Source organism: Henckelia pumila, chromosome 3, assembly GCF_033568475.1.
Source record: "Henckelia pumila isolate YLH828 chromosome 3, ASM3356847v2, whole genome shotgun sequence".
NCBI classification, from domain to species: Eukaryota; Viridiplantae; Streptophyta; class Magnoliopsida; order Lamiales; family Gesneriaceae; genus Henckelia; species Henckelia pumila.
Genome location: NC_133122.1, coordinates 193,497,785 through 193,518,786, shown reverse-complemented (window position 1 = coordinate 193,518,786; position 21,002 = coordinate 193,497,785). Strand labels below are relative to the sequence as shown.

The window sequence follows — 21,002 nt, the reverse complement described above, 5'->3', positions numbered from 1 at the left end:
ATTGTATAATTCAACGTGTCTATATTATGCTACAAAATCTTAAAATGTAATAATGTTAAAACTTAATATTGATGTGGACAAGAGTACTCGCCAAAATAATTTGAAAAAAAGGACAAACTTTAATTGTAACATGTATGTAAAAAAGTTGGTGGAATAAGAAAAAAAAAAAAAAGAAGAAGTATTTGAATTTAAGAATATTTTTATAATTTATCATGCAAAATGTAAGTCTAGTTTTAACTTTTAAATTTTAACTTAATAAAAGTGTACACCCAGAATTTTATTTTTCTTTTATTATTAGAAAATAAATGGAAAGAAAAGAGAAACTCCTGTTCCAATTAATTATAGTCAATTATATTATTTATTACTATATATGCCACGCATTTATTGAATCTGGTTGTTTTTGGGTCGTAGAATATGAACCACTGAATACTGTTGGGCGTTGGCCAATTATAGTTTCTATTTTGGCGTCTGAACTGAGACTCTGCCATGCAAATTTTACTACGACAAATTTTACCTGCTGTAATTAATGGACCACAACTATTTATTTACAAACAGGGCACCAAGTCTAGCTACATCATCTTCTATGCCATTTAATTTCCTAACATCCTAGTGTGGACCTATATTATTTGAATTTCTGTTGCTCAATTATACTTTTCTCAAAAAAATAATTTAATTTAAGATTTTGGTAACTTGTCAATATTCACAACACCTTTTGAAGTATTCTAGTGGAAGAATTGTTGAACTTCACACCTGACTAGCTAATGAGTGTAGAAGCATAATAAATGTCATTAGAATTTAGAACCATCCCTTACATTTTAATCATCAGTTCGGAAAATACATTTTATCATTCAGTAGTACTCGAGGGGCGGTTCGATTTTTCTCTTCAAAAAATCACATGCGACCAAACATTCGTCGTTGTGTCCTACATGCAACATCAACGACTCTAGTCGACCCAAATCGTAGGTTCCATAAACAAATCATAGGCAGTAAGATGAGCAGTACAGATTACATAACATATGATCTTCCAAGAGTATTACATTAGAATTACGGAAACAATATTTCCTACTAAAAGGGTCAGTAGTATAATTCAGTTTCCTTGGGGCCAATAGATTTGAAATCTGGGAAGTGTCCTAAAAAGTCCACCGATGAAAACCAAAAATCCTTCACTATTGTGTACAGTAAAATTTTATCTGGAATAATAAATGTCCCGATAAAAATTCCAAGACTAACTCTCTTGTATGTGAAATTCCAAAATGTGCAAAGTCCATTTTGGTACCTGTATTCTACGCTGATATCCCCGTGACTTCTTTCGGTATCAAAAATAAGAGAGCCACCGGGATGTAAGTACAGAGAAACTGGATAATAATGCCCAATAAAAGGTTGTCGAAAGATCCTGAGGAGATGTTCAGCATGGAAGCCAAACCAGCACCAACGAAGGCGCCCACCGTTGAACCTAAGTTGTTTATAGACATAAAAAGTGCATACAAAGTTCCTTCTATACCAGGCGGGCAAAGTTGTCCAGACAAGATCAAGAATGGCATGAACCTGCAGATCGATCATACACCATATCAGGTGAACATCTTTGAAATCAGAATTATTTCAAGATTTATGATTGTTTTCTATGTGATGACCAATATAAAACCACAGATGTAATAATACATGCCAAAAGTGTGACACATACTTAAATTGGTTGACACCGTCTGCAAGAGCCGACCCAAAAAGCACCATAAACTTGTCAGATATGCCTAGTGAAAGATTAGATCTAGACACCAGCACTCCATCCAGAAGAGTCAATAGCGATAAGCCAACATGAGCATACCTGGATATATATCATTAGATCTTACAAGAGCAATAATGGCTGAAAAAAATATTTTGGAATTAACTTGCAATAGAATGGACAAGACCAATAATAGTTTAAAACATCAGAATGGAATAAACTTACAATAGAATGCTCCGTAATTTCATCTTCTTCAAGTACCGGCTATATATAAAGGTCCCAAGCATGAGGCCAAACCACCCAACTACACGTACTGTGCCCAAGAAGGATGCTTCCAGTTTCAGAGTTTCTGTCTGGTAATAGAACATAACTGTTGAAAGGTTTGGGACGGTCACATTTGCTAAGAAAAACCAAATCATTGGTCTAGAATTCCCGAGTGAGTATGACCACAAAAAACGAACAATTAGTTAATTAAAATCATCCACGACAAAGAAATGACAACAAAACAACCACAGTAAGATTTCGAGTTGGGAAAAGAAAACTGAAATTGGTAATAAACATGAAACCTATCCCTCATTTTCTTAGACGTTCCATGATTTCAGACCTATCAGAGGCACTCAATGTAAGCCCCTTGGACATTCATACATTACCCAATTTCTCCAAGCTGATTATGAAAATTTATTTCATTAGTCTGTGAAGAGATAATTTACAACAGCTAGAAACTTTTGCCATCCTAGTTTTCCCCAATCTATCAGGACAAATCTTAAATGATCAGCATCCATTGTATTTTACAGAAGAATATAATCCAAAAAATAAACAACTAATCTCATTCTTATGCATGCATACAATGTCCATCTACCAAGCAATCATGACAAGTAAAACACCAAAGTATAATCCACCATAAGTGATAAAACTTTCATTAATTGCATAAAATATTTGAAAATTTTGCCAGAAAAATCTCAGTAGTTACCTGAAAATGATTGGCTGTTGAAATGCCCTAAACAAAGTGATACTTGCCATTTTCAAAGAATGAAACCATTTCATTGCCAAAGATCCATCGATTTCAGGAACTTGAGAATTCTCTGAGGTATGCAGTCCTCTTTTGGCATTTTTCTTGTTTCTTTTCCGTCTAGAAACATTGTTTCTAGGTTTTTCCAGAAAGCTCATGCCATTCACTGAGTTAGTGCCTTCGTCCAACGTAGAGTTTTCAAAAAATTCTTTATTGCCTGCTGATTTTTCCTCAACTAATCCACTTGAAAACAGCTGTACAGCTGGTAATGCTGAAAAAAGTAAAAAGATTTTATATGTTTGTAAATTAGTGAGGGCATATCCCCCGAGTAAACTCCCGCAGATTCCTCCTAAAGCCATTGTCATCCAGGATATGGATTGAAGATCACCAGCGAAAGATGCCCTGTTCAAGTGTAAGTGTAAAACCTCAGTTTGCGTTCTAGAAAGCTAAAAAACCACATGCAAACAGCAGTTCAGTTAACCACGCGTAATATATTTAAGCCCAGATAGTAGTAATAATCACATAATAAATTGGTTTAGTACTGGGAAGCATATTAGATAACAATCTATAATAATTCAAAAGCACAACCAAGAACGACAAAATTGTCTCCGCGACTGGAGCCTGGAAGATACTGCAGAACCTTTAAAGTTTAAAGTATACAGACTTCCACAAATACAAGAAAGATTAATTCCAGGTGAACAAATTCTGAAAATATTCAGTGCCATTCATTAGCCTGTCATAATAGGTTTTCATTTAATAATTTTTTTTTTTTTTTATGTTTGAATGAAAATTAATCAAAATGAGAAGTCCTTGACACTTGATGCCCCCCTTTGTCATGCTTTTGCATGTGATATGGAGGACAAATAATCAAATTATGGCAGTGTTTACAATTTTAGCAATCCACACTGCATTAAAGTAAATAAACTTGAAGTTTTGCTCAAATTTAGTCAACGGACATGGACAGAACTAAACTCTTGGCTGACCAGAAGCAGTGACGCAATTGACGACAATATCTTTTTGCTTGATTATAGATCGTAACTCACGAATTAAAGTCTATGAAACAAAACAATTGAACATTTTACTCGAAGTTTTCAAAATTTTGAACAAAATCTATACACATCAACCAGCCATAAAGGTGGGGGGAAACACTTGATCAAGTAACTTACCGCTCAAGTCTTACGGCCTCGGCTATCATAGCATCAATCACAACGTCAGCCATTGCCGATCCCAGATTTTGCACTGTTAAAAGAATCATGAGTGGCACTCTAGCACTCCTTATGGATTCATTGATGCTTAAAATAAGCCATGGAAAAAGAGAAATCAATGATGCAATTTTCAAGTAAGGGATCCTTTTTCTTCCTCGAATTGGTATGCAATCAGACAGTATACTGCAAATAAATATAAATCAAACATCAATTTTCATGGTAAGATAGAGGACTTCTGTAAATTTAAGTTTCACAAAGAAATGGCACCTTTGCTTGTATCTAACACCAATTTTAGCAAGCTATATTGATTATTGATTTCCTACCCTGCCCTAAACCATAGTTAAACTGAAGTATAAAATCATAGAAAGCTTTTTGCTGAGACCATATCATTTGTCTTCATAGTCTTGACAATTTTTTCCAAATTTGTTTTATCAAGTGAGATTGCCAGTCATCGACAAATGTAGAATTTTATGCTTAGAGATAGAAGTTGAAGCAGTGAAGAGACCATCAGATGCACAACCTACAGAACTTTGTAACAGAACGAAACAGAGGTTTCAACTTCAACCAAAGCTACTATCACACGAGACACACAACTAGAGCCATACCCATATAATGGTTTGATACTCCAAGGGAAAAAAGCTATGGAAGTCACAAACTGGGATGCTGAGGGCGATAGCTTTAGCTTGTCTTTTAGCTGGTACGATACGGCTGTCCAAACGAATGACCTGAAACCCTGCTTCACATAACCAAGTAAAAGTAAAATATACAGATTTGAATTCACAAAAAATATCCAAAAACACAAACAAACATATGTAAGAATGAAAAGTATGTAATCCCCAAGATGACACAAATCTGTGCGGATTATCCATTTCCATTTCGCAAAGCTCATTATTCCATCAAATAAAACGAAGAAAGATTCAGAATTTGGTATATACGAGCAAAAGTATGCCCCATCCTTTTCTCAAGCTAATTCAGTTCAAGGGAAGCCGCCGTTACGACATAACATTCAGAAACTCAAGAAGAGATAACTCCCTCTTCAAGAGTGAAAAAATAAAATAAAATCGCAGATCAAATTCAAGAAAGAAACGGTAAAGACTCGTAAATCAATTTCAAATGAGATCAAAACAATCAGGCAGATTAGAAACGACGAAAGAACAAAAAAAAAAAAAAAAGCAAACCTGGGTGAAGTAAATCAAGCAAACTAGCCACAGAAACGAGGCCCCAAATGCGATCCGCAATTGCTTCAACCATTGCATCATCTTCTATGATTGAAAGGGGTGATTTTTAGAAATGGAGTAGAAAATTCTGGGTTTTGGTGTGGGGTGAATAGAATTATGTGGGTTTATCAGAGAATTATAAGTGGTTCGCTTGCGTAAATTGGCCAACGGATGCTTCGAATTCGCTTCTCCCTCTTCTTTTATTTCTGTTCGTTTCTGTTTATATGAGACGCGCCTACTTTTTACTATAAACAAATACACCCCCAATTACTTTCCTTTTTTTTATTAGGGTAATTACTTTCCTTTCCTTACTATATATATAAAAAAATTTACTTTCCTTTTTTTTAATTACGTTGAAACTCTTGTATTTTATTGAAAAATTTACAGGCTCTAGACAAATTGAGATAAGGTAGAAATAAAAAAAAAATAGAAGTTTTACTTAATTATATTTTTTAAAAATCAAATGTATATTTCAAAATTATGTGTTTAAAAGCTGGAGAAAAATTTAATTCGATTTTCGTGCAAATTTTCTTCGATTTAGTCATATAATTTTATACATTAATTCTATAAAAGATTTTATTTTGCTCATTTTAACTATTAACATCAACCTTCAATACAGTCAGTTTAAAATTTTTGTTGAGCCAAAAATTTGTCTCAAACTATTTTGAAAGATTAATTTGTATTATTTATATTAATATCATTGATTCTATTAATTCTTTGTTCAATAAAATTATTAATAATAGCACTTCATCAAGAATTTTAGAAAGAACAATGAAAACACGCTTGATAATTAGTGATTTGGAATAGAGATTGATTATAATTCATTGAATATCGTAAAATGAATTTTTTTAAAAAACAGAAAACATAAATAATATCGATTTATAAACGAATCAAGACATGATTTACAAAGAGAGTAAAAAATAACAGATACGATCCCTTAGGCCTTAACTCAATGAGCTTCCTACGCAGGAATCCTAGTGATGCTAGGATATGAGCTACTTGATTAACAGAACATATGCGGTACAAAACTAGGAGTTTGCATAGAGTAGTGGATAACAAAGATGAAAGAGGCTTTAGCAAATGGAGATGCATTTGACTATTAAATATTCAAGTACAACACCCACAAGATGATTGTTGCGCTTTACACAGACCATTAAATCAAGCTCATACCTTGATTACAAATTACATCATAGCATATAAATATACCATGGATATTCAGCTGTCCAAGAAGTTCTCCTTTCTGATTTAATATTTTTTTCCCATTTCAAGCACAATATGTTTCTAGCTGCAGTACGCAGGAGCAGCGGTGGGACGATATACAAAGGGCCTGACTGTATGAGAATGGCCGGATGGAAGAGTGTAACTGAACTTGACACCGGTGCTACCATCTCCCAGATGGGTGCAATGGTGGTGAAAACTGCTAATGGGTCTGGCTAGACAAGCATCCCAACGCTCACTCTCGGGCATCGTTTCTGCCACGGTGTATATTCCGTTAGCATTTGTAAATGCTTGATAGTTTAGAACCTCTCCGGATTTTGTTATGCAAAGCACAGCCACCTCGGCACCTGTCCAAAGAAATGCAAAGTTCTCTGCATCAGAGATAAAGAACTGGATTTCCACAGCAGTCGTGGAAGACTAGGTAAAAGAAGCTGAAGGATGACTAGTTTCGTACACACACTATAAAATAAGTTTAGGGCATGGTTACAGAGGCAGGGCCATAGTATGATACCTATCAAATATTAGTTTTTGCATTTTCAAAAGACCACCTAATAGTAATCAAATAGGAAAAGGTTAGCAAACCACAAAGCAAAAGAAGCAGCCGGATCACCCACACCACTTGCTTGAACCATAATCGTCTCGTGGAATCATTAGAAATTCTACATTGAATGTTGAGAAAGTTACAAGTAAGGGGAGATGAAAAGTATTCGCGTCCATGAAATATCAAATCAAACTTATGCTTGAGATGGCTTATCCCAGAAACAAAAGGCACAGGTTCACAAAAGATCAATGACAAAGTCCCGACCAAGGAAGATATTTGGCTAGAAATTTGATGATTTCACTTCTAAGTAATTCAAGAACTAAAACATCAGATGGCACAATTGCATGCCCGTAAGTTCAAAATTTGCAGGGAAAGCTAATTGGTTAGGAACATCCAATGATCCAAATCACCATATTTTTAGTTCATTCACTGTCCTCTATGTTGGAAGTAGGACCTAAATATTAGCTCGATGTCTGAATCTGGACAATGATCACAATTGTTGCTTCAACCATTACTACTCAAAATTTGAAGATCTCGATCGTCCTGAATAAGTAACAATAATCAGTATCCCAACTAAGATGACAACAATCTCACCAAATGACCCGTAAAATTAATCTCCAACCTTAAATCAAGGTTCTAGTTAACAAGAAAACCACGTAATCCAACAAAAACAAAATTCACACTAAGTAGGCACTCAAACTACAAAATTACCGAAAGAAACATCATAAGATCTTGCCTTGCAAAACATGGTCTTCCGGGCCAATTGAAGAGTCGCCACACACATCACACACCACTCTGCCATGTATTTCACCTGTCCACCCGCTAACTCCATGTGCCATCAAAATCGTGAAGCAAAGTGCCGCAGAGAATAGCAGTGTCCATTTGGATTCCATTCTCCAGTCTCCAATGCACTGTACAAAAAAAGGGAGAAATAAGACTACAACGAATAAGATTTAGTGCAAAACCACCTATAACTAGCACAATCATGATAGACTGTATTCCATTAAAATTCCCATACCTCATCATAGAAACCATCACCAAGAAAACAACCAAAATACTAATAAAACCCAAAAGAGAAAAAAAAAAGATCAATTTTTTGAGAACCCATATTCGAAATTATAATTTATAGAGAAACCCATGACAAAGCAAAACTGAGGCGACCTTTGGAGATGCAAGAGGGAGATACAGGGTGCTCTGGGAGAGAGGGAGAGGTCGACTTTGGCTGGAAGATGAAGGGATCGGAAGTTCTATTGTTGTCGGGTGGGGTGGAGTGTGGACAATCGATGGGTGAAGTTACATAAAAATAATATGGGGAATGTTATTTAGGGGAAAGTCTATGCTATTCCAAGCACTGCTCTTGACTTTTATTGTACTAATTGATAATATTATCCTTATTTATGATTTTTTCATTAGATTTAAAATCTTGTTTGACATTCAAAACTTTATACTTTTACAAGTGTTATGAAAATTATTATGTTTAAATCATTAATATTTTTATTTTACATATAATCAAAAAAAATAAAATTTAACCAATTCAAGTGCACATATATTAATATATTTTATGTTTTATCTCAAATTTTACAAAATATTATAAAATTTTAGATTTCTGTACACTGAAATTTTTGATAAATTTGGTTGATTTAGTTATGATTATTAATTTTAAAAACATATATTATCTTATTTCAATTCATTACATATTTGAAAATTTGACCAAGAATAAATTAAAGTTTTAGGAAGATATTTTATATTCTTATTCTTATTTTTTTATATAAAAGAATTCAATTGTTTTTATTACATCAATATTAAAAAATTGATTTAAATTTTAAATATTAATGCTATTGTACAAAAAAAATTAAAATTCTTAAAAGTCATTCAATAATATTTAGTAATTGTAGGCGGTTTACTAATATAAATGTTTTCTATTTGAAAATTTGTTTTAAAACTTTCTATAAAAATAATAGATTACTTTTTTTTATTATTATTAATTATATAAGAAAATTAGTTCATATTAGGTAAGTGCTTAAATTTTAAAATGGTTTGAAACTTATTAAAAAATATGAAAGGATAATATTGTCAATACGTAAAATAAAAAATTATAGTGGAGTGTGATTAGTATTTTTTGGAATATATATATATATATTTATTGTATAGGTATGTAGGTATGTAGGTACAAGGGAAAAGAAAAGAAAAATAAATAAAATAAAATTTACACCGATTCGTGCCACTTTTTGTGGACTGTGGTCAGCTCCAAGGCGAAGCTTTTCCCTCCCTCTTCCCTTCTTTCTCTACTATTAAGTATTATGCCGCAATCCCCGAGTCTCCCTCTCTCGCTCTATAAAGCATTTATGTTCAGTTTACCCGCTTCCGCTTCTTGTCACGCCGCAACACACACCACGACAGGCAATCGATAAACCCTGTAAAACCCTCTTATTTACGGCCGCTAATCCATCCTTGTTTTGTAAATATTACCTTATCAAGACGGCAGCTTTCTGTAGTGCAGTTAGTTTCAGGACTAGCAAGAAGCTAGGGGAAGTCGCAGCGCCGATGGCTAAAATGGGTTTATCCGCTCAGACTAATGCCTTCAGGCCTTACTCCTTTAACCCTCAGTATTTCTGGCTTTCCCGTTCCGGTACCCGGGTTTGCTCCTTTTCTTCTTCGACCAAAATCTTCAGCAGGTTTGGTTTCTATAGAACTCACCCAGTTCTAGTTTTCTTTTTGTTCTTGTTGTTTTTCTGGTGGAATATGCTACCTCCCCGCGTGTTGTAGAGACTAGAGAGCTCGATATTTTCTAATATCTTGGGTGCAACTATTAGAAGTATGAGTGTTTTCTTTTTCGTTTTCTTAAGTTGGCTTTCTTGAAAATGTGGTTCTGGTTGTGGGTAGTAATTAGTATTACATTGTAAGAACGTCTTTTTTTTTTTTTTTTTAAAATATTAATCTCACTCGATTAGTAATTAAGTAATCTTGTAGTGGGGTTTAGTGTGGAAATCCATAAAATTGGGGCCATGGATTTGAATTCAGACTACCAAGTTAATTTGTTTGATGCGTGTTCTAAATTATGTCATATTTCGCAGACTGGATGGTAGAGAGCCCCAAAGTGCTAATAGCCTCTTATCAAATGGAACTCTTAATGTTGATTTACTTGAGTTAAAACGTAGGTCGAGCTATAGCACGTTTCCATGCGATGAAAGTGAAAGACGAAGAAATACTTTTGTGTATCCTCCCCTGAATAGTCATGAAATTTGGAGCAATGAAATTTCTGCTGGACATACTGCCGCAGACTGGTGTAAGGCTGCTGAAGAATGTAAAATGAGCAAGAGAATATTTGCTGTTAGCAGTAATCAATCTGCAAATATTGAAATACTTCGTCAAGAAAACATTGCAGGCAAGGCCAAATCTGGGAGAAGCAACATTGTAAGATATTCTTAAAACTAACTGCTTTGAAGATGGAAGTTTTTCACTGAAAGTTGTCACTTAGTAAAAAAACATTGCCCAAATGTTCTCATGATGAAAATTTGTTTGTTTGGCAGTATGCAGTAGAAGGAATTGGACTAAGCAAAAAGGGGAGAGAAAGCATTGGAAATGCTCGACATGGGCCTTGTAGGTCCCATGACCAAACATCTGTTATTCAAGTGGGACGTGACCTAGAATCATATAAAAATGACAGTGAAAAGAAAGTTGTTATTCAGAATCGATCAATGCCAGAAGGTGCTCATCTCAATGGCTTGAAAAATTATGGACATCAGGGTTTGATAACTTGCATGGACTATGTCCCAGAGAAAAAAGATTCAGATATGATCAGTAGAAACTCTGTCTCCACTGATAGAGATGATGAAATTATCACTGAAAATATTGTCACTACTGAAGCCACAGAACTCCGTAAAAGGCTTAGTAAGGTCTATGACAAGGTTCTTGTGGTTGACAGCATCACATCAGCTAAGCAAGTAGTTAATATGCTCACCAATCAATACAAAAATCGGATCCATGCTTGTGATACAGAGGCATGTATTGGCTCAAACTTCACTCATACTTTTGTACTTTACTCCCCAAATTTGTGTCAAAACTTGGCTTTCTCTGTATGATTGTTAATAACTTATAGGTGGCAAACATTGATGTGAAAGAAGAAACACCAGTCAACCATGGAGAAATTATTTGTTTCAGTATATATTCTGGTTCAGATGCTGATTTTGGTGATGGCAAATCTTGCATCTGGGTAGATGTCCTTGATGGAGGTGGCAGGGATATTCTGGCCGTATTTGCTCCATTTTTTGAAGACGGGTCTATTAAAAAGGTTTATGATTTACTTGTCTCCATTACTGTAGAATCATCTTTTATTGTTCGTTTTGAATTTCCCCCATCAGTATTGATCCTTGAAGCAGCATAATGGAGTGGTTATGAGTCTTATGACCTTGAAATTTTTATCATCGACTCATCGTAATCGGTTTCCTTGTGCTTTTGTAGGTGTGGCACAATTATAGCTTTGATTGTCATGTCATAGAGAACTATGGGCTTAAAGTAGATGGTTTTTTTGCTGATACAATGCACATGGCTCGATTGTGGAACTCTGCTCGGCGAACTGAAGGTGGGTATTCTCTAGAAGCTCTCACAGGTGATTCGGAAGTCATGTCAGATGCTAAGAGAGGCCCTGGTGAGGATGTGATTGGAAAAGTATCAATGAAAACTATCTTCGGCAGGAAAAAACTGAAAATAGATGGATCTGTGGGAAAATTAATCGTCATTCCTCCTGTTGAAGACCTGCAAAGAGTTGAGAGAGAATTATGGATTTGTTATTCTGCTTTAGATTCAATCAGCACATTGAAACTTTATGAAAGTTTAGAGAAGAAATTATTGAAGCGCTGTTGGAGACTTGATGGGCAATATAAAGGATCAATGTTTGATTTTTACCAACAATTTATGCGTCCATTTGGTGAACTTCTTGTAAAAATGGAAGCAGAGGGGATGCTGGTTGACCGTTTCTTCCTTTCTGAGATTGAAAGGGTAGCTAAAACAGAGCAGCAAGTTTCAGCAGCTAGATTCCGCAAGTGGGCATCAAAGCACTGCCCTGATGCCAAATACATGAATGTCGGAAGTGATTCACAATTGCGACAGCTTTTTTTTGGTGGTATACAAAACAGGTATGAATCAACATTTGTAGTAAAGAAATCCCTATGCAGATATACAAGCATTATTATCCTCATAGACTCCTAATATGTGAATTTGGTTGCAAATCCTTTACTCGAAAGGTTCATTTTTCGAAATCCTCCTTATATTGTTTCCTGCAAGCTCCCTGGGGAAAGGGATTCCCAATGGGAATAATACTGGAAAAACAAAAGCAGTTAAAGTTCAAACGTCAATTCTCAGCACAAATTGTAGTATGCTGATGGGCCTATTAGAGTAAAGAGAGCATGATGCATTAGTTTGATCCTTTACAAATTAAAACTAACCTGATGTGGAATGGTAATTGAAAATACTTGGCTTATCATTTCTAATACTGTAGAGAGCCATAATTAGAACTTCAATGGAATTGAGGCATTTCTTGGGTAGGTAACTAAAATGCCGCGTCCTTATCAACAAGTCACATCTTCTGAAACAATGAAGTTTCAGTATCTATGCTAAAAAAAAAAAATGAAGTTTTAGTATCTCTATTTTTTATTGTTGTATTTAATCATTCTTCTTCATCACATTTTATTTGCAGAAAGGACCCCAATGAGTTTCTTCCGGTGGAGAGAGATTTTAAAGTTCCGAATATAGATAATATTATAGAAGAAGGCAAGAAGAGTCCCACAAAATACTGTAAAATCACACTGCGCAAGCCTGATGGTGTTAACATTGAGACTGACAAGTACACTGCAAGCGGTTGGCCTTCTGTTAGCGGAGATGTTTTAAAGAATCTAGCTGGGAAGGTTTCTGCTGACTTTGACTTTGTGGATGAAGACATTGATGATGAATTGACTGAAACTTTGACTAAAAACCCTTCCGAGGACAGTGAAACACCTCCCAACGAAGACCCTGATACCTCTGCTTATGGAGCAGCTTATGCTGCCTTTGGTGGTGGACAGGCAGGAATCGAGGCTTGTCATGCCATTGCTGCGTTATGTGAAGTTTGTTCGATAGACTCACTCATATCCAACTTTATTCTCCCATTGCAGGTTATTACTGCTAAACTTACCAGGAAACATGATTAGAATGATGATTAATGTCGTTAAAAAGGATGTGAATGAATATACAATGGTGGTTTTTAGGATTAAGGCCTCATTTGGGTTTTTTCGCTTTCCTCTTGAATTTCTCGTTGGGTTTGGGTGATAGGGTCTTGTGGAACATTTATTCTCATGTCAAACTACTAAATGTTGAAGGGTAGCATACTGAAACTAAATAAAATCTACCATGTTAAAATGTATAAAACTTTTTCCAGTGGTAATGTTTGATGCGTTTCTGAAATTATTCAAGATATTTATTGAAAAAGTGTTTTTAGAAGTTGAAATAGAGAATGTGATGTGTGTTTCCTTTTGTTTTTCTACCATAAAAGTCATGTCATTTCAAAATATGTCGGGTTCAGTTTTTTTATTAACACATGCTTTTGTTATTGGATGCATGCATATTATTGTGTTTTGCCATATTATGTTGGAAGATAATATCATATTAATATTGCTTTTGATAATGATGAGAGTTGAAATTTATGATGGTTGTATTTGGCAAGCACAAGTGGGTGGAATTGTATTGTGGAAAAGATATCGAAAATCAGATGAATTTGTTTGGATGTATTTCCGAGAGTCAAAATTTTCTAGGAAATGTAACCGAGCACTGTCTAATTCAAATAGCCAATATTTTTTAATGAATTTATGAGATGTTGAGGGGAATTAAGTTTTGGACTTGCATTCCTGCAACTCCCGTGGATGTTATTTATTCTTTAATTTTTTAAGATCCTGTAAACTATGAGTTATCTGGAGTTAGTAAGCTGGTCTCCTGTCTACTACTAGAGGTATCTTTTATATCTATGTCCGAATTCCGAATTCGAAAATTCTATATTATTTTTTTAAGATTGGTCTCTTTATATGGCAGTAACCTATCGTTAGGAGTAAGGACAGATTTAGTGATTCTGTGTCTCTAATTTATGCAATTGTACTGTTTCACTCTAATACAGGGTAATCATATATCAGGCAAGAATGGGAGAATCCATTGTTCCTTGAATATTAACACAGAAACTGGGCGGTTGTCTGCAAGAAGGCCGAATTTACAGGTTTGTCAATGGTGCTATCTTTTGATAATTACTGGAATAACAATTTGTGTGCTGTAGTCAAATTAGCTTGCAAGTCTACCTTTTCAAATCTTGTTGAAATTTTAAGCTTATGGGTTGGTTCCAGAATCCAGGGTGATGTAATTTCTGTTGGTTTAATTATGCTGTGTTTGTTGCTTCTCGTGCAGAAACGACATGTTTCTATTGGTGAATTATTATGCTGTTTTTGGTTGCATTTTGTGCAGAGACAACTTTCGTACATCCCATCACTGCAGCTACATAAGTCCCAAAAGTATGGTAGCACCAAAAATTTCAATTAGCAAAATTTCCAAAGAAAATCTCACATCAACTTATGTAATGCTTTCCCCAATTTTTTGATAAATAAAATTTAGAAACTACTCTCAACATTTTTTAGTTGGAGATACTAGGAATCCAAATCAAACACCGCCTTAATTTCTTGAGGGAGTGTAGCTGTGGGGTGTGTAGATACATGAATAGCATTGATTGTTTGCATCAACAAGCTGTATTTTGTTTCTCAAAGCAAAGTGATGCATTGTTTGAGAATAACTGCCATGCTAACTGGCAGCCGATCTGTAAGATACATGTTTATGGTGGGAAAACCACCTAATATAATCTGAATTTGGAAATTCTCATCATATATTTTCAGTGAAACTGCTTATGATGAAATTCTGATTCTAAAATTCAGAACCAGCCTGCCTTGGAGAAAGATCGGTATAAGATTCGTCAAGCTTTTGTAGCTGCACCTGGTAACTCCCTGATAGTTGCTGATTATGGACAGGTAATGACTTGAACCTCCTAAAAATTAAAATATATTTACTTGTTTTATTTTGTTTGTGTGAAAATGTGTGTGCATTATCAGTTAGAACTTAGGATTCTCGCACATCTTGCCAATTGTGAGAGCATGTTGAATGCTTTCAAAGCTGGTGGAGACTTCCATTCCAGAACGGCAATGAATATGTATCCACACATTTGCGAAGCTGTCGAACGGAAGGATGTACTTCTTGAGTGGCATCCTCAGCCTGGTGAAGATGAACCTCTGGCCCCTTTACTAAAGGTTACTCTTGAATCTTTACCTTTGATTATTGTTGACTGCATTTTTCCAGTTATAGCTGGTGTACCGCATTAGCCTATTGATTATTGATTGTGAACTTTGTCAACCTACATAAATAGGCATGGTGGGCCCATAACCCACAGGCCAATGATTATTGTTTGTGAAACTTTGTCAACCTACATAAACACATCGTTGAGGAATTCAATAACTATATCTTGGGGAAACAATATTACGTTATTAAATATTGTACTTGTGACACTTTATGTTAAAGATAAGATTGTTGATAAGCCCAAGCTTACTCAAGGCTCACAATCTTCTCTTGATTATTTAATTTCAGAACCCAATTAGGGTTTAGCAGATGGTTGAAACTTGGACTAAAAATATCTTGGTACTAAATAAAGATGCTCACAGCCTCACACCTAAAAAATCACGAACTTCAAAACTTGTGTTACAATTAAAATTATGATTTTTTAATAAACAATTAAGAATATGATTTGATTTTACTTCTTTGAATTTTATTTGATACTGTAAGTTGTTTTCTTTCTTATTGATAATTTGATTTTATTTGTTGATCATGGAGAAAAGATTGATTGGTAATTGGAGTGTGCTTCGGCTCGGCTTGAAGCTTATCTGAATTTTCGGACTAAGCATAAGCTTTGAGGAAGAAGCTCAGGTATCTCGGGCAGGAAAAATCCGACCTGACCCAACTTGACATATATACCGGACCCCCTACCTTTCGGAAAATAACCCGACCGGGGTTGGCAGCTGGTACCCATACCCGATTGCCCACCGCGACCAATTATAGCCAATTGACTCCTCTAACAGGGGAAAAGGCAGATTTGAATGTCTTCAGGTTTTAGATTTTGAAACCAACTTTTAACGGTCTCGGTGAATGGTGACATCTTGGTAGATGTTATACTGCTGATGAAGCTTACTGCTACTAGATACACTACCTGTGACTAAGATAGGAGAAAGGCTCATCTTGTTATTCCTTTGGTGTCTATAGTTTTCTATGAGAAGTTGATGGGCTGATGAATGCTGGAAGCTAATTTTGAAGGTTCTGGCATCTTTCCTGTTGACTGTTGAGCACGAAAATTGTTTGCGCTATCATGACTAAAGATTGAGCAGATGTTGATCATGGGCGTTGTACTATAATGGAGATGGTAAATTGATGCATGTCTAATTTCCAAGGTTCTCTTTACAATTTGAGATCCAGTGGATTATAGTCGCACCCAGTGCATGGTTTAGCTGTGGTTTCCTCTTTCTTTCCACTCAGGGCGAACCCTGAACCTTCAATTTCATTTGCTCGATTTTTTTCTCTAACATGATGCATATCTTCAATTAAGCTATCTATTAACTGCTAGCTTGACTGATCACCTAATCTGTCCATAATTCGTCTTAAATAATTTATGAGCTGCATCTTTTAAGAATTTTTCTTGATGTTTGTCCAACTTAGGTAGCGAGAGCAATTTCATGTTAGGCGTTATCGTTCTCCTTCGGAATCAAGCACAAGCTTGAATAACAGCAACAGCGGATAACACTCTTAATATATGTTATTTCAGGATGCTTTTGCTTCTGAAAGAAGAAAAGCAAAGATGCTTAACTTTTCCATTGCATATGGGAAAACTACTGTGGGACTTGCTCGTGACTGGAAGGTATGTTATTATTTTGGTGAGTTTCAACTGGGAAAGAGTTAATACCTACAAATTATGTGAATACTATCCATGTTTTCAGGTGTCCCGTGAGGAAGCTCAGAAAACAGTTGATCTCTGGTACAGTGACAGAAAAGAAGTGTTATTGTGGCAAGATGAACGTAAAAAACAGGCACGTAGATTTCGGTTTGTTGACACATTACTGGGGCGGGCTCGCCATTTCCCTTCTCTGAAGAATGCCACCTCAGCCCATAAAGCTCACATAGACAGAGCAGCCATCAACACACCTGTGCAGGTACCTGTTTTCTAGTGGCTGCAATTTTTACCGTGTTTGCGTTTGTGAGTTTTTGTTGACATGCTTTGACTTGCAAAATTTTATAGGGAAGTGCTGCGGATGTTGCTATGTGTGCAATGTTGGAAATATCAAAGAACACACGTCTAAAGGTGCTAGGGTGGAGACTACTGTTACAGGTCAATTTAGCAATCTTTGTTAGAATAAAAGGAACTGCCACTTTTATCAACTCACATTTGCAGCTCCCATATTTAAATTATTTGAAGCAATATTGGCATATATGCTTGTGGTTTTGCATTATTATGTCTACAACAGATTATATTTTGTATGAGAAGTGCAAGGTGCAGTAAGGCTTATTGATGTCATAGCGACTAGGTGCAGGGCAAGGCGCACACTTCATTGGAATGAAGTGTTTGTAAAGATGATAACCTATACCGTAAAAGTATCTGAAGTTCTATCGTATATAACTGAATATGTACTTTACAAACCATTAAATTACAACAAATACTTATTATTCTCTAAGAAAAGTTACAATTAATATCTTGCATTTCTGGACTTGCCGATCTTAGCATATAAACTGTGCTTAAAAAGTCTTGTTCGCCTAAAGCACTTAAGATTGCAGCAAGACCTGGGCTTTGTGACTGAGGCATGTTTCATTGAAACACCCTGCACGGTAATGGCTTGACTCGCCGCCTTGATTCCGAGTGCAGCCTTGTGGGCTTGTAATACGTTTGCCTTTATCTGAATCACTAGTTTTATGGTAAAAAAAGAGGATTACTTGGTCATTTATCTATTACAGACTAGCTATATAACGCAACAGCCATCTTATCTAAAGTTCCAGCTTGTCGCACTCTTGCCCGTGGTAATATGTTGATTTAATTTTATCCATCCGTTTTAGTAAACAGCAAGAAAAGTGTACTTTTCAAAAAAAAAAAAAACAGCAAGAAAAGTGTACAGTAGTGTTTTGCAAATCTTCTTGCCTGATATAGCTGCCTCTTCTTCTTCACTATCAAACTAAGAGACTCAATTGAGATGTTTATGTTAAACAGGTTCATGATGAGGTGATCCTAGAAGGGCCAACTGAATCAGCGGAGGAGGCTAAGGCTATAGTGGTGGAATGCATGTCGAAGCCTTTCGACGGGGAAAACATTCTTAGAGTTGATTTGTCTGTTGATGCCAAATGTGCGCAGAACTGGTATTCTGCCAAATAGATTGAATCCCCATTTCATTGGATTTCAACCAATCTCTCTACTTCGACGGCGTTCCATCACATTCTTGGCGGGGTCTCATCTCAGCCCTGTTACCACACTTTTGAATTGGAGTTGGTGGTTCTTCGTCATTTTGTAATCTAGTACGGGAGAGGAGCTTGTCACCGATCCTTAAGCTGTATATAAGGTGGAAAACCACTTAATCCTAGGATTGTCGAGGCGCGCGTAACTTCGATTTTTCCAGGTATCATCTGTTGTATAATGAAAGTGATGTGAATGAGTGACAAAATTTTGACGTTCAAGGTTCTCTTTCACGGGTTCCAACTTGGTGACATGTTTGTATATCTGACCGTTCATCAATCTTTCAATCAGAAGTGTCAAAATGGCTAGATCCGTCAGGTTAGCCCGTCCCGTTCTTCCCAACCCTTCAAATGGTGGGTTTGCCCGCCTAACCAAATTACACGTAAGTAATGTTGAGTTAACCCATCCCGCCACCTAAAATAGATGGTTGAGCCCGTTTTTACGACTTTGCTTCCCGTGGATACATTTTTCGCTTTGTTTTTAGTTTTATTACATACATTTGCAAACTCAATATGATTTTGCCAAAACATTTCACAATTTTTATATTTAAAATAACAAAGTTCAAATGCCATTTTTACTTTCTAAAATAAAAAAAATTAATGGGCATCGGAACTATTCAAAAGGTTTGATTTCCGACTTCCGTTTAGTTTTAATGCGATTTCGGGGCAAAATCCCGGTTCAGTCCTAAATGTTTGGACACATTCTCGGTTCAGTCTTAAATGTTTGGACATTTCCGGTTTCATCTCAAATGTTTTTCAAAAATTTTCGGTCCAGTCCTAAATGTTTTTACGTTTTTGGTTTGGTTCCAAATATTTTTCAAAAGTTTTATGTTCAGTTCTAAATATTTTTACATTGTCGATTTTGTCCCAGATATTTTCCAAAAGTTCTCTGTTTGATCCTTCCATCTACATCGTGTGTTAAAACTAACATCGCGTAATGTTTATCATTTATGATTGAATTTTATATTATTTATTATATATTTAACATTACACAACTTGTAAATAAAACAAAATTTTATTAGAGTTTTTATCCAAATTTAAATCAATTTTACACAATGTTCAAAATGATAATATTAAATGAGTAATGCTAGATGTACGCCTCGGTATACACCTTGGTTTACACTCTTCCTTATTAATTATAAAATTTTTCTTGATCAATTAGATATTTATTTTTTATCATGGGTATTTTGCAATTAATGAGAGAAATTAGAAAAAAATTAAGTATGTAAACCAAGGTATACACTACAAGGTGTACATCTAGCATTTTTCATATTAAATTCATGATGCTACAAAATAAAAACTTAAATAAAATAAACGGAACTTAAGGAATTAAAATTTAATGATGTTATTTCACATTTTTATTAATTTTGTTATATTCTCATTCATGATGTTTGCACATTTAAGGACAAATTTGGAGGTTGGAAAAAAATATCTTTTTAAAACTCTTTTTATAAATTAAAAAATTAGGATATGAGAAAAATTTACTATTAAATAAAACTTAATTTCATCTCACTACTTCAACGGTGGTCAAATAATTCATTATATTTTATCAATTGTTAACCATAAGTATTTTTTTTCTTGAAAAGTTTGTTGAAAATTTCAATTATTTTGTGAAATAAGTAATACTATTTATTTACTAAAACATTTGTTTATTTCTTTGTGATTGATAATATTTTTAACTATAAGATTGCACGGTTCAATTATTGTTTTATTCTATAATTTTATTTTGCATAATTTAGATTATATTTTCATTTGAAAGACATTATTATTATTATTATTATTATTATTATTATTAGCTTCTATTTTATTTAACTTTGTCTTTTGTTCGTAAGTTTTTTTTTATCACGCTTTGTTTGTAGATGGAAGGACCAAACCGAGAACTTTTGAAAAACATTTGGGACGAAATCTGGAACGTAAAATATTTAGGACTGAACTGGGAGCTTTTTGAAAATATTTGGGACCAAACCGGAAATATAAAAACATTTGGGACCAAACCGAAAATTTTTGGGAAACATTTAGGATGAAACCGAGAACGTTCAAATATTTAGGATTGAATCGGGAATGTATCCAATCATTTAGGACTGAACCGGGATTTTTCCCGCGATTTCGTCTCCCTATCTAGCATTCTCTTTAAGTAATAAAATTTACAAAACAATAATCGATTAGGTAAAAGAAAATCTCAGAACCTTCTCACCAGGTTAAAATGAATGGTAAATGGAAGGGAAAAAAAAAAAAAGAAAGAAAGAAAGAAGGGAATTCACCAAAAATAAGCTGAAACCGTCAAGTTTTTTTCCCAAAAAATCATATATTTCTCAAACCATATCCAGGGAAGAGATGGGCCAAGGCCAAATCCAAGACCCTTGGACCCCCCTAAGAATTATATTACTTGTTATTTGTGTTTAAAAATTAATAAATCATCCAAAAAAAATTTCAATTTTATATTATCATAAGTTAAAATCTGTTACCCCGAGAAAATATTTCAACCTGATATGACCCAACATGTCAAGGTTCAGCCCAGTTTGGGCTATGTTGGACTTTGATCAAAGCTGGTCATTAT

The 21,002-nt window shown here is 34.9% G+C and overlaps 3 protein-coding genes across 4 annotated transcripts; 1 reads left to right on the top strand and 2 right to left on the bottom strand.

The window, feature by feature from the left end:
* Positions 1 to 964: 964 nt before the first annotated feature.
* On the bottom strand, positions 965 to 5,346 carry LOC140891479 (probable folate-biopterin transporter 4). The gene is made up of 7 exons (XM_073299989.1): positions 5,110 to 5,346; positions 4,537 to 4,664; positions 3,893 to 4,114; positions 2,688 to 3,128; positions 1,943 to 2,140; positions 1,682 to 1,819; positions 965 to 1,545 (listed from the first exon to the last, which is right to left on the bottom strand). Exons 1-7 carry the CDS (start codon positions 5,188 to 5,190, stop codon positions 1,284 to 1,286), a joined length of 1,470 nt encoding a protein of 489 aa, XP_073156090.1. The 5' UTR covers positions 5,191 to 5,346; the 3' UTR covers positions 965 to 1,283.
* Positions 5,347 to 6,220: 874 nt separating this feature from the next.
* LOC140892520 (uncharacterized) lies at positions 6,221 to 8,205 on the bottom strand. Its single transcript, XM_073301442.1, has 3 exons — positions 8,069 to 8,205; positions 7,644 to 7,818; positions 6,221 to 6,713 (listed from the first exon to the last, which is right to left on the bottom strand). The coding sequence occupies exons 2-3, from the start codon at positions 7,798 to 7,800 to the stop codon at positions 6,430 to 6,432; spliced, it is 441 nt and encodes a 146-aa protein (XP_073157543.1). The 5' UTR covers positions 7,801 to 7,818; positions 8,069 to 8,205; the 3' UTR covers positions 6,221 to 6,429.
* A 928-nt stretch (positions 8,206 to 9,133) lies between these two features.
* LOC140887761 (DNA polymerase I A, chloroplastic/mitochondrial-like) lies at positions 9,134 to 18,764 on the top strand. 2 transcript variants are annotated; one of them, XM_073295218.1, is made up of 13 exons: positions 9,134 to 9,582; positions 10,066 to 10,321; positions 10,438 to 10,908; positions 11,007 to 11,198; positions 11,369 to 12,042; positions 12,603 to 13,056; positions 14,049 to 14,144; positions 14,848 to 14,940; positions 15,022 to 15,216; positions 16,776 to 16,868; positions 16,948 to 17,160; positions 17,247 to 17,336; positions 18,207 to 18,764. In XM_073295218.1, exons 1-13 carry the CDS (start codon positions 9,452 to 9,454, stop codon positions 18,366 to 18,368), a joined length of 3,120 nt encoding a protein of 1,039 aa, XP_073151319.1. In that variant the 5' UTR covers positions 9,134 to 9,451; the 3' UTR covers positions 18,369 to 18,764. The 2 variants fall into 2 exon arrangements, with proteins under 2 accessions (XP_073151319.1, XP_073151318.1); XM_073295217.1 differs by having other exon boundaries at positions 9,982 to 10,321.
* Positions 18,765 to 21,002: the final 2,238 nt, after the last annotated feature.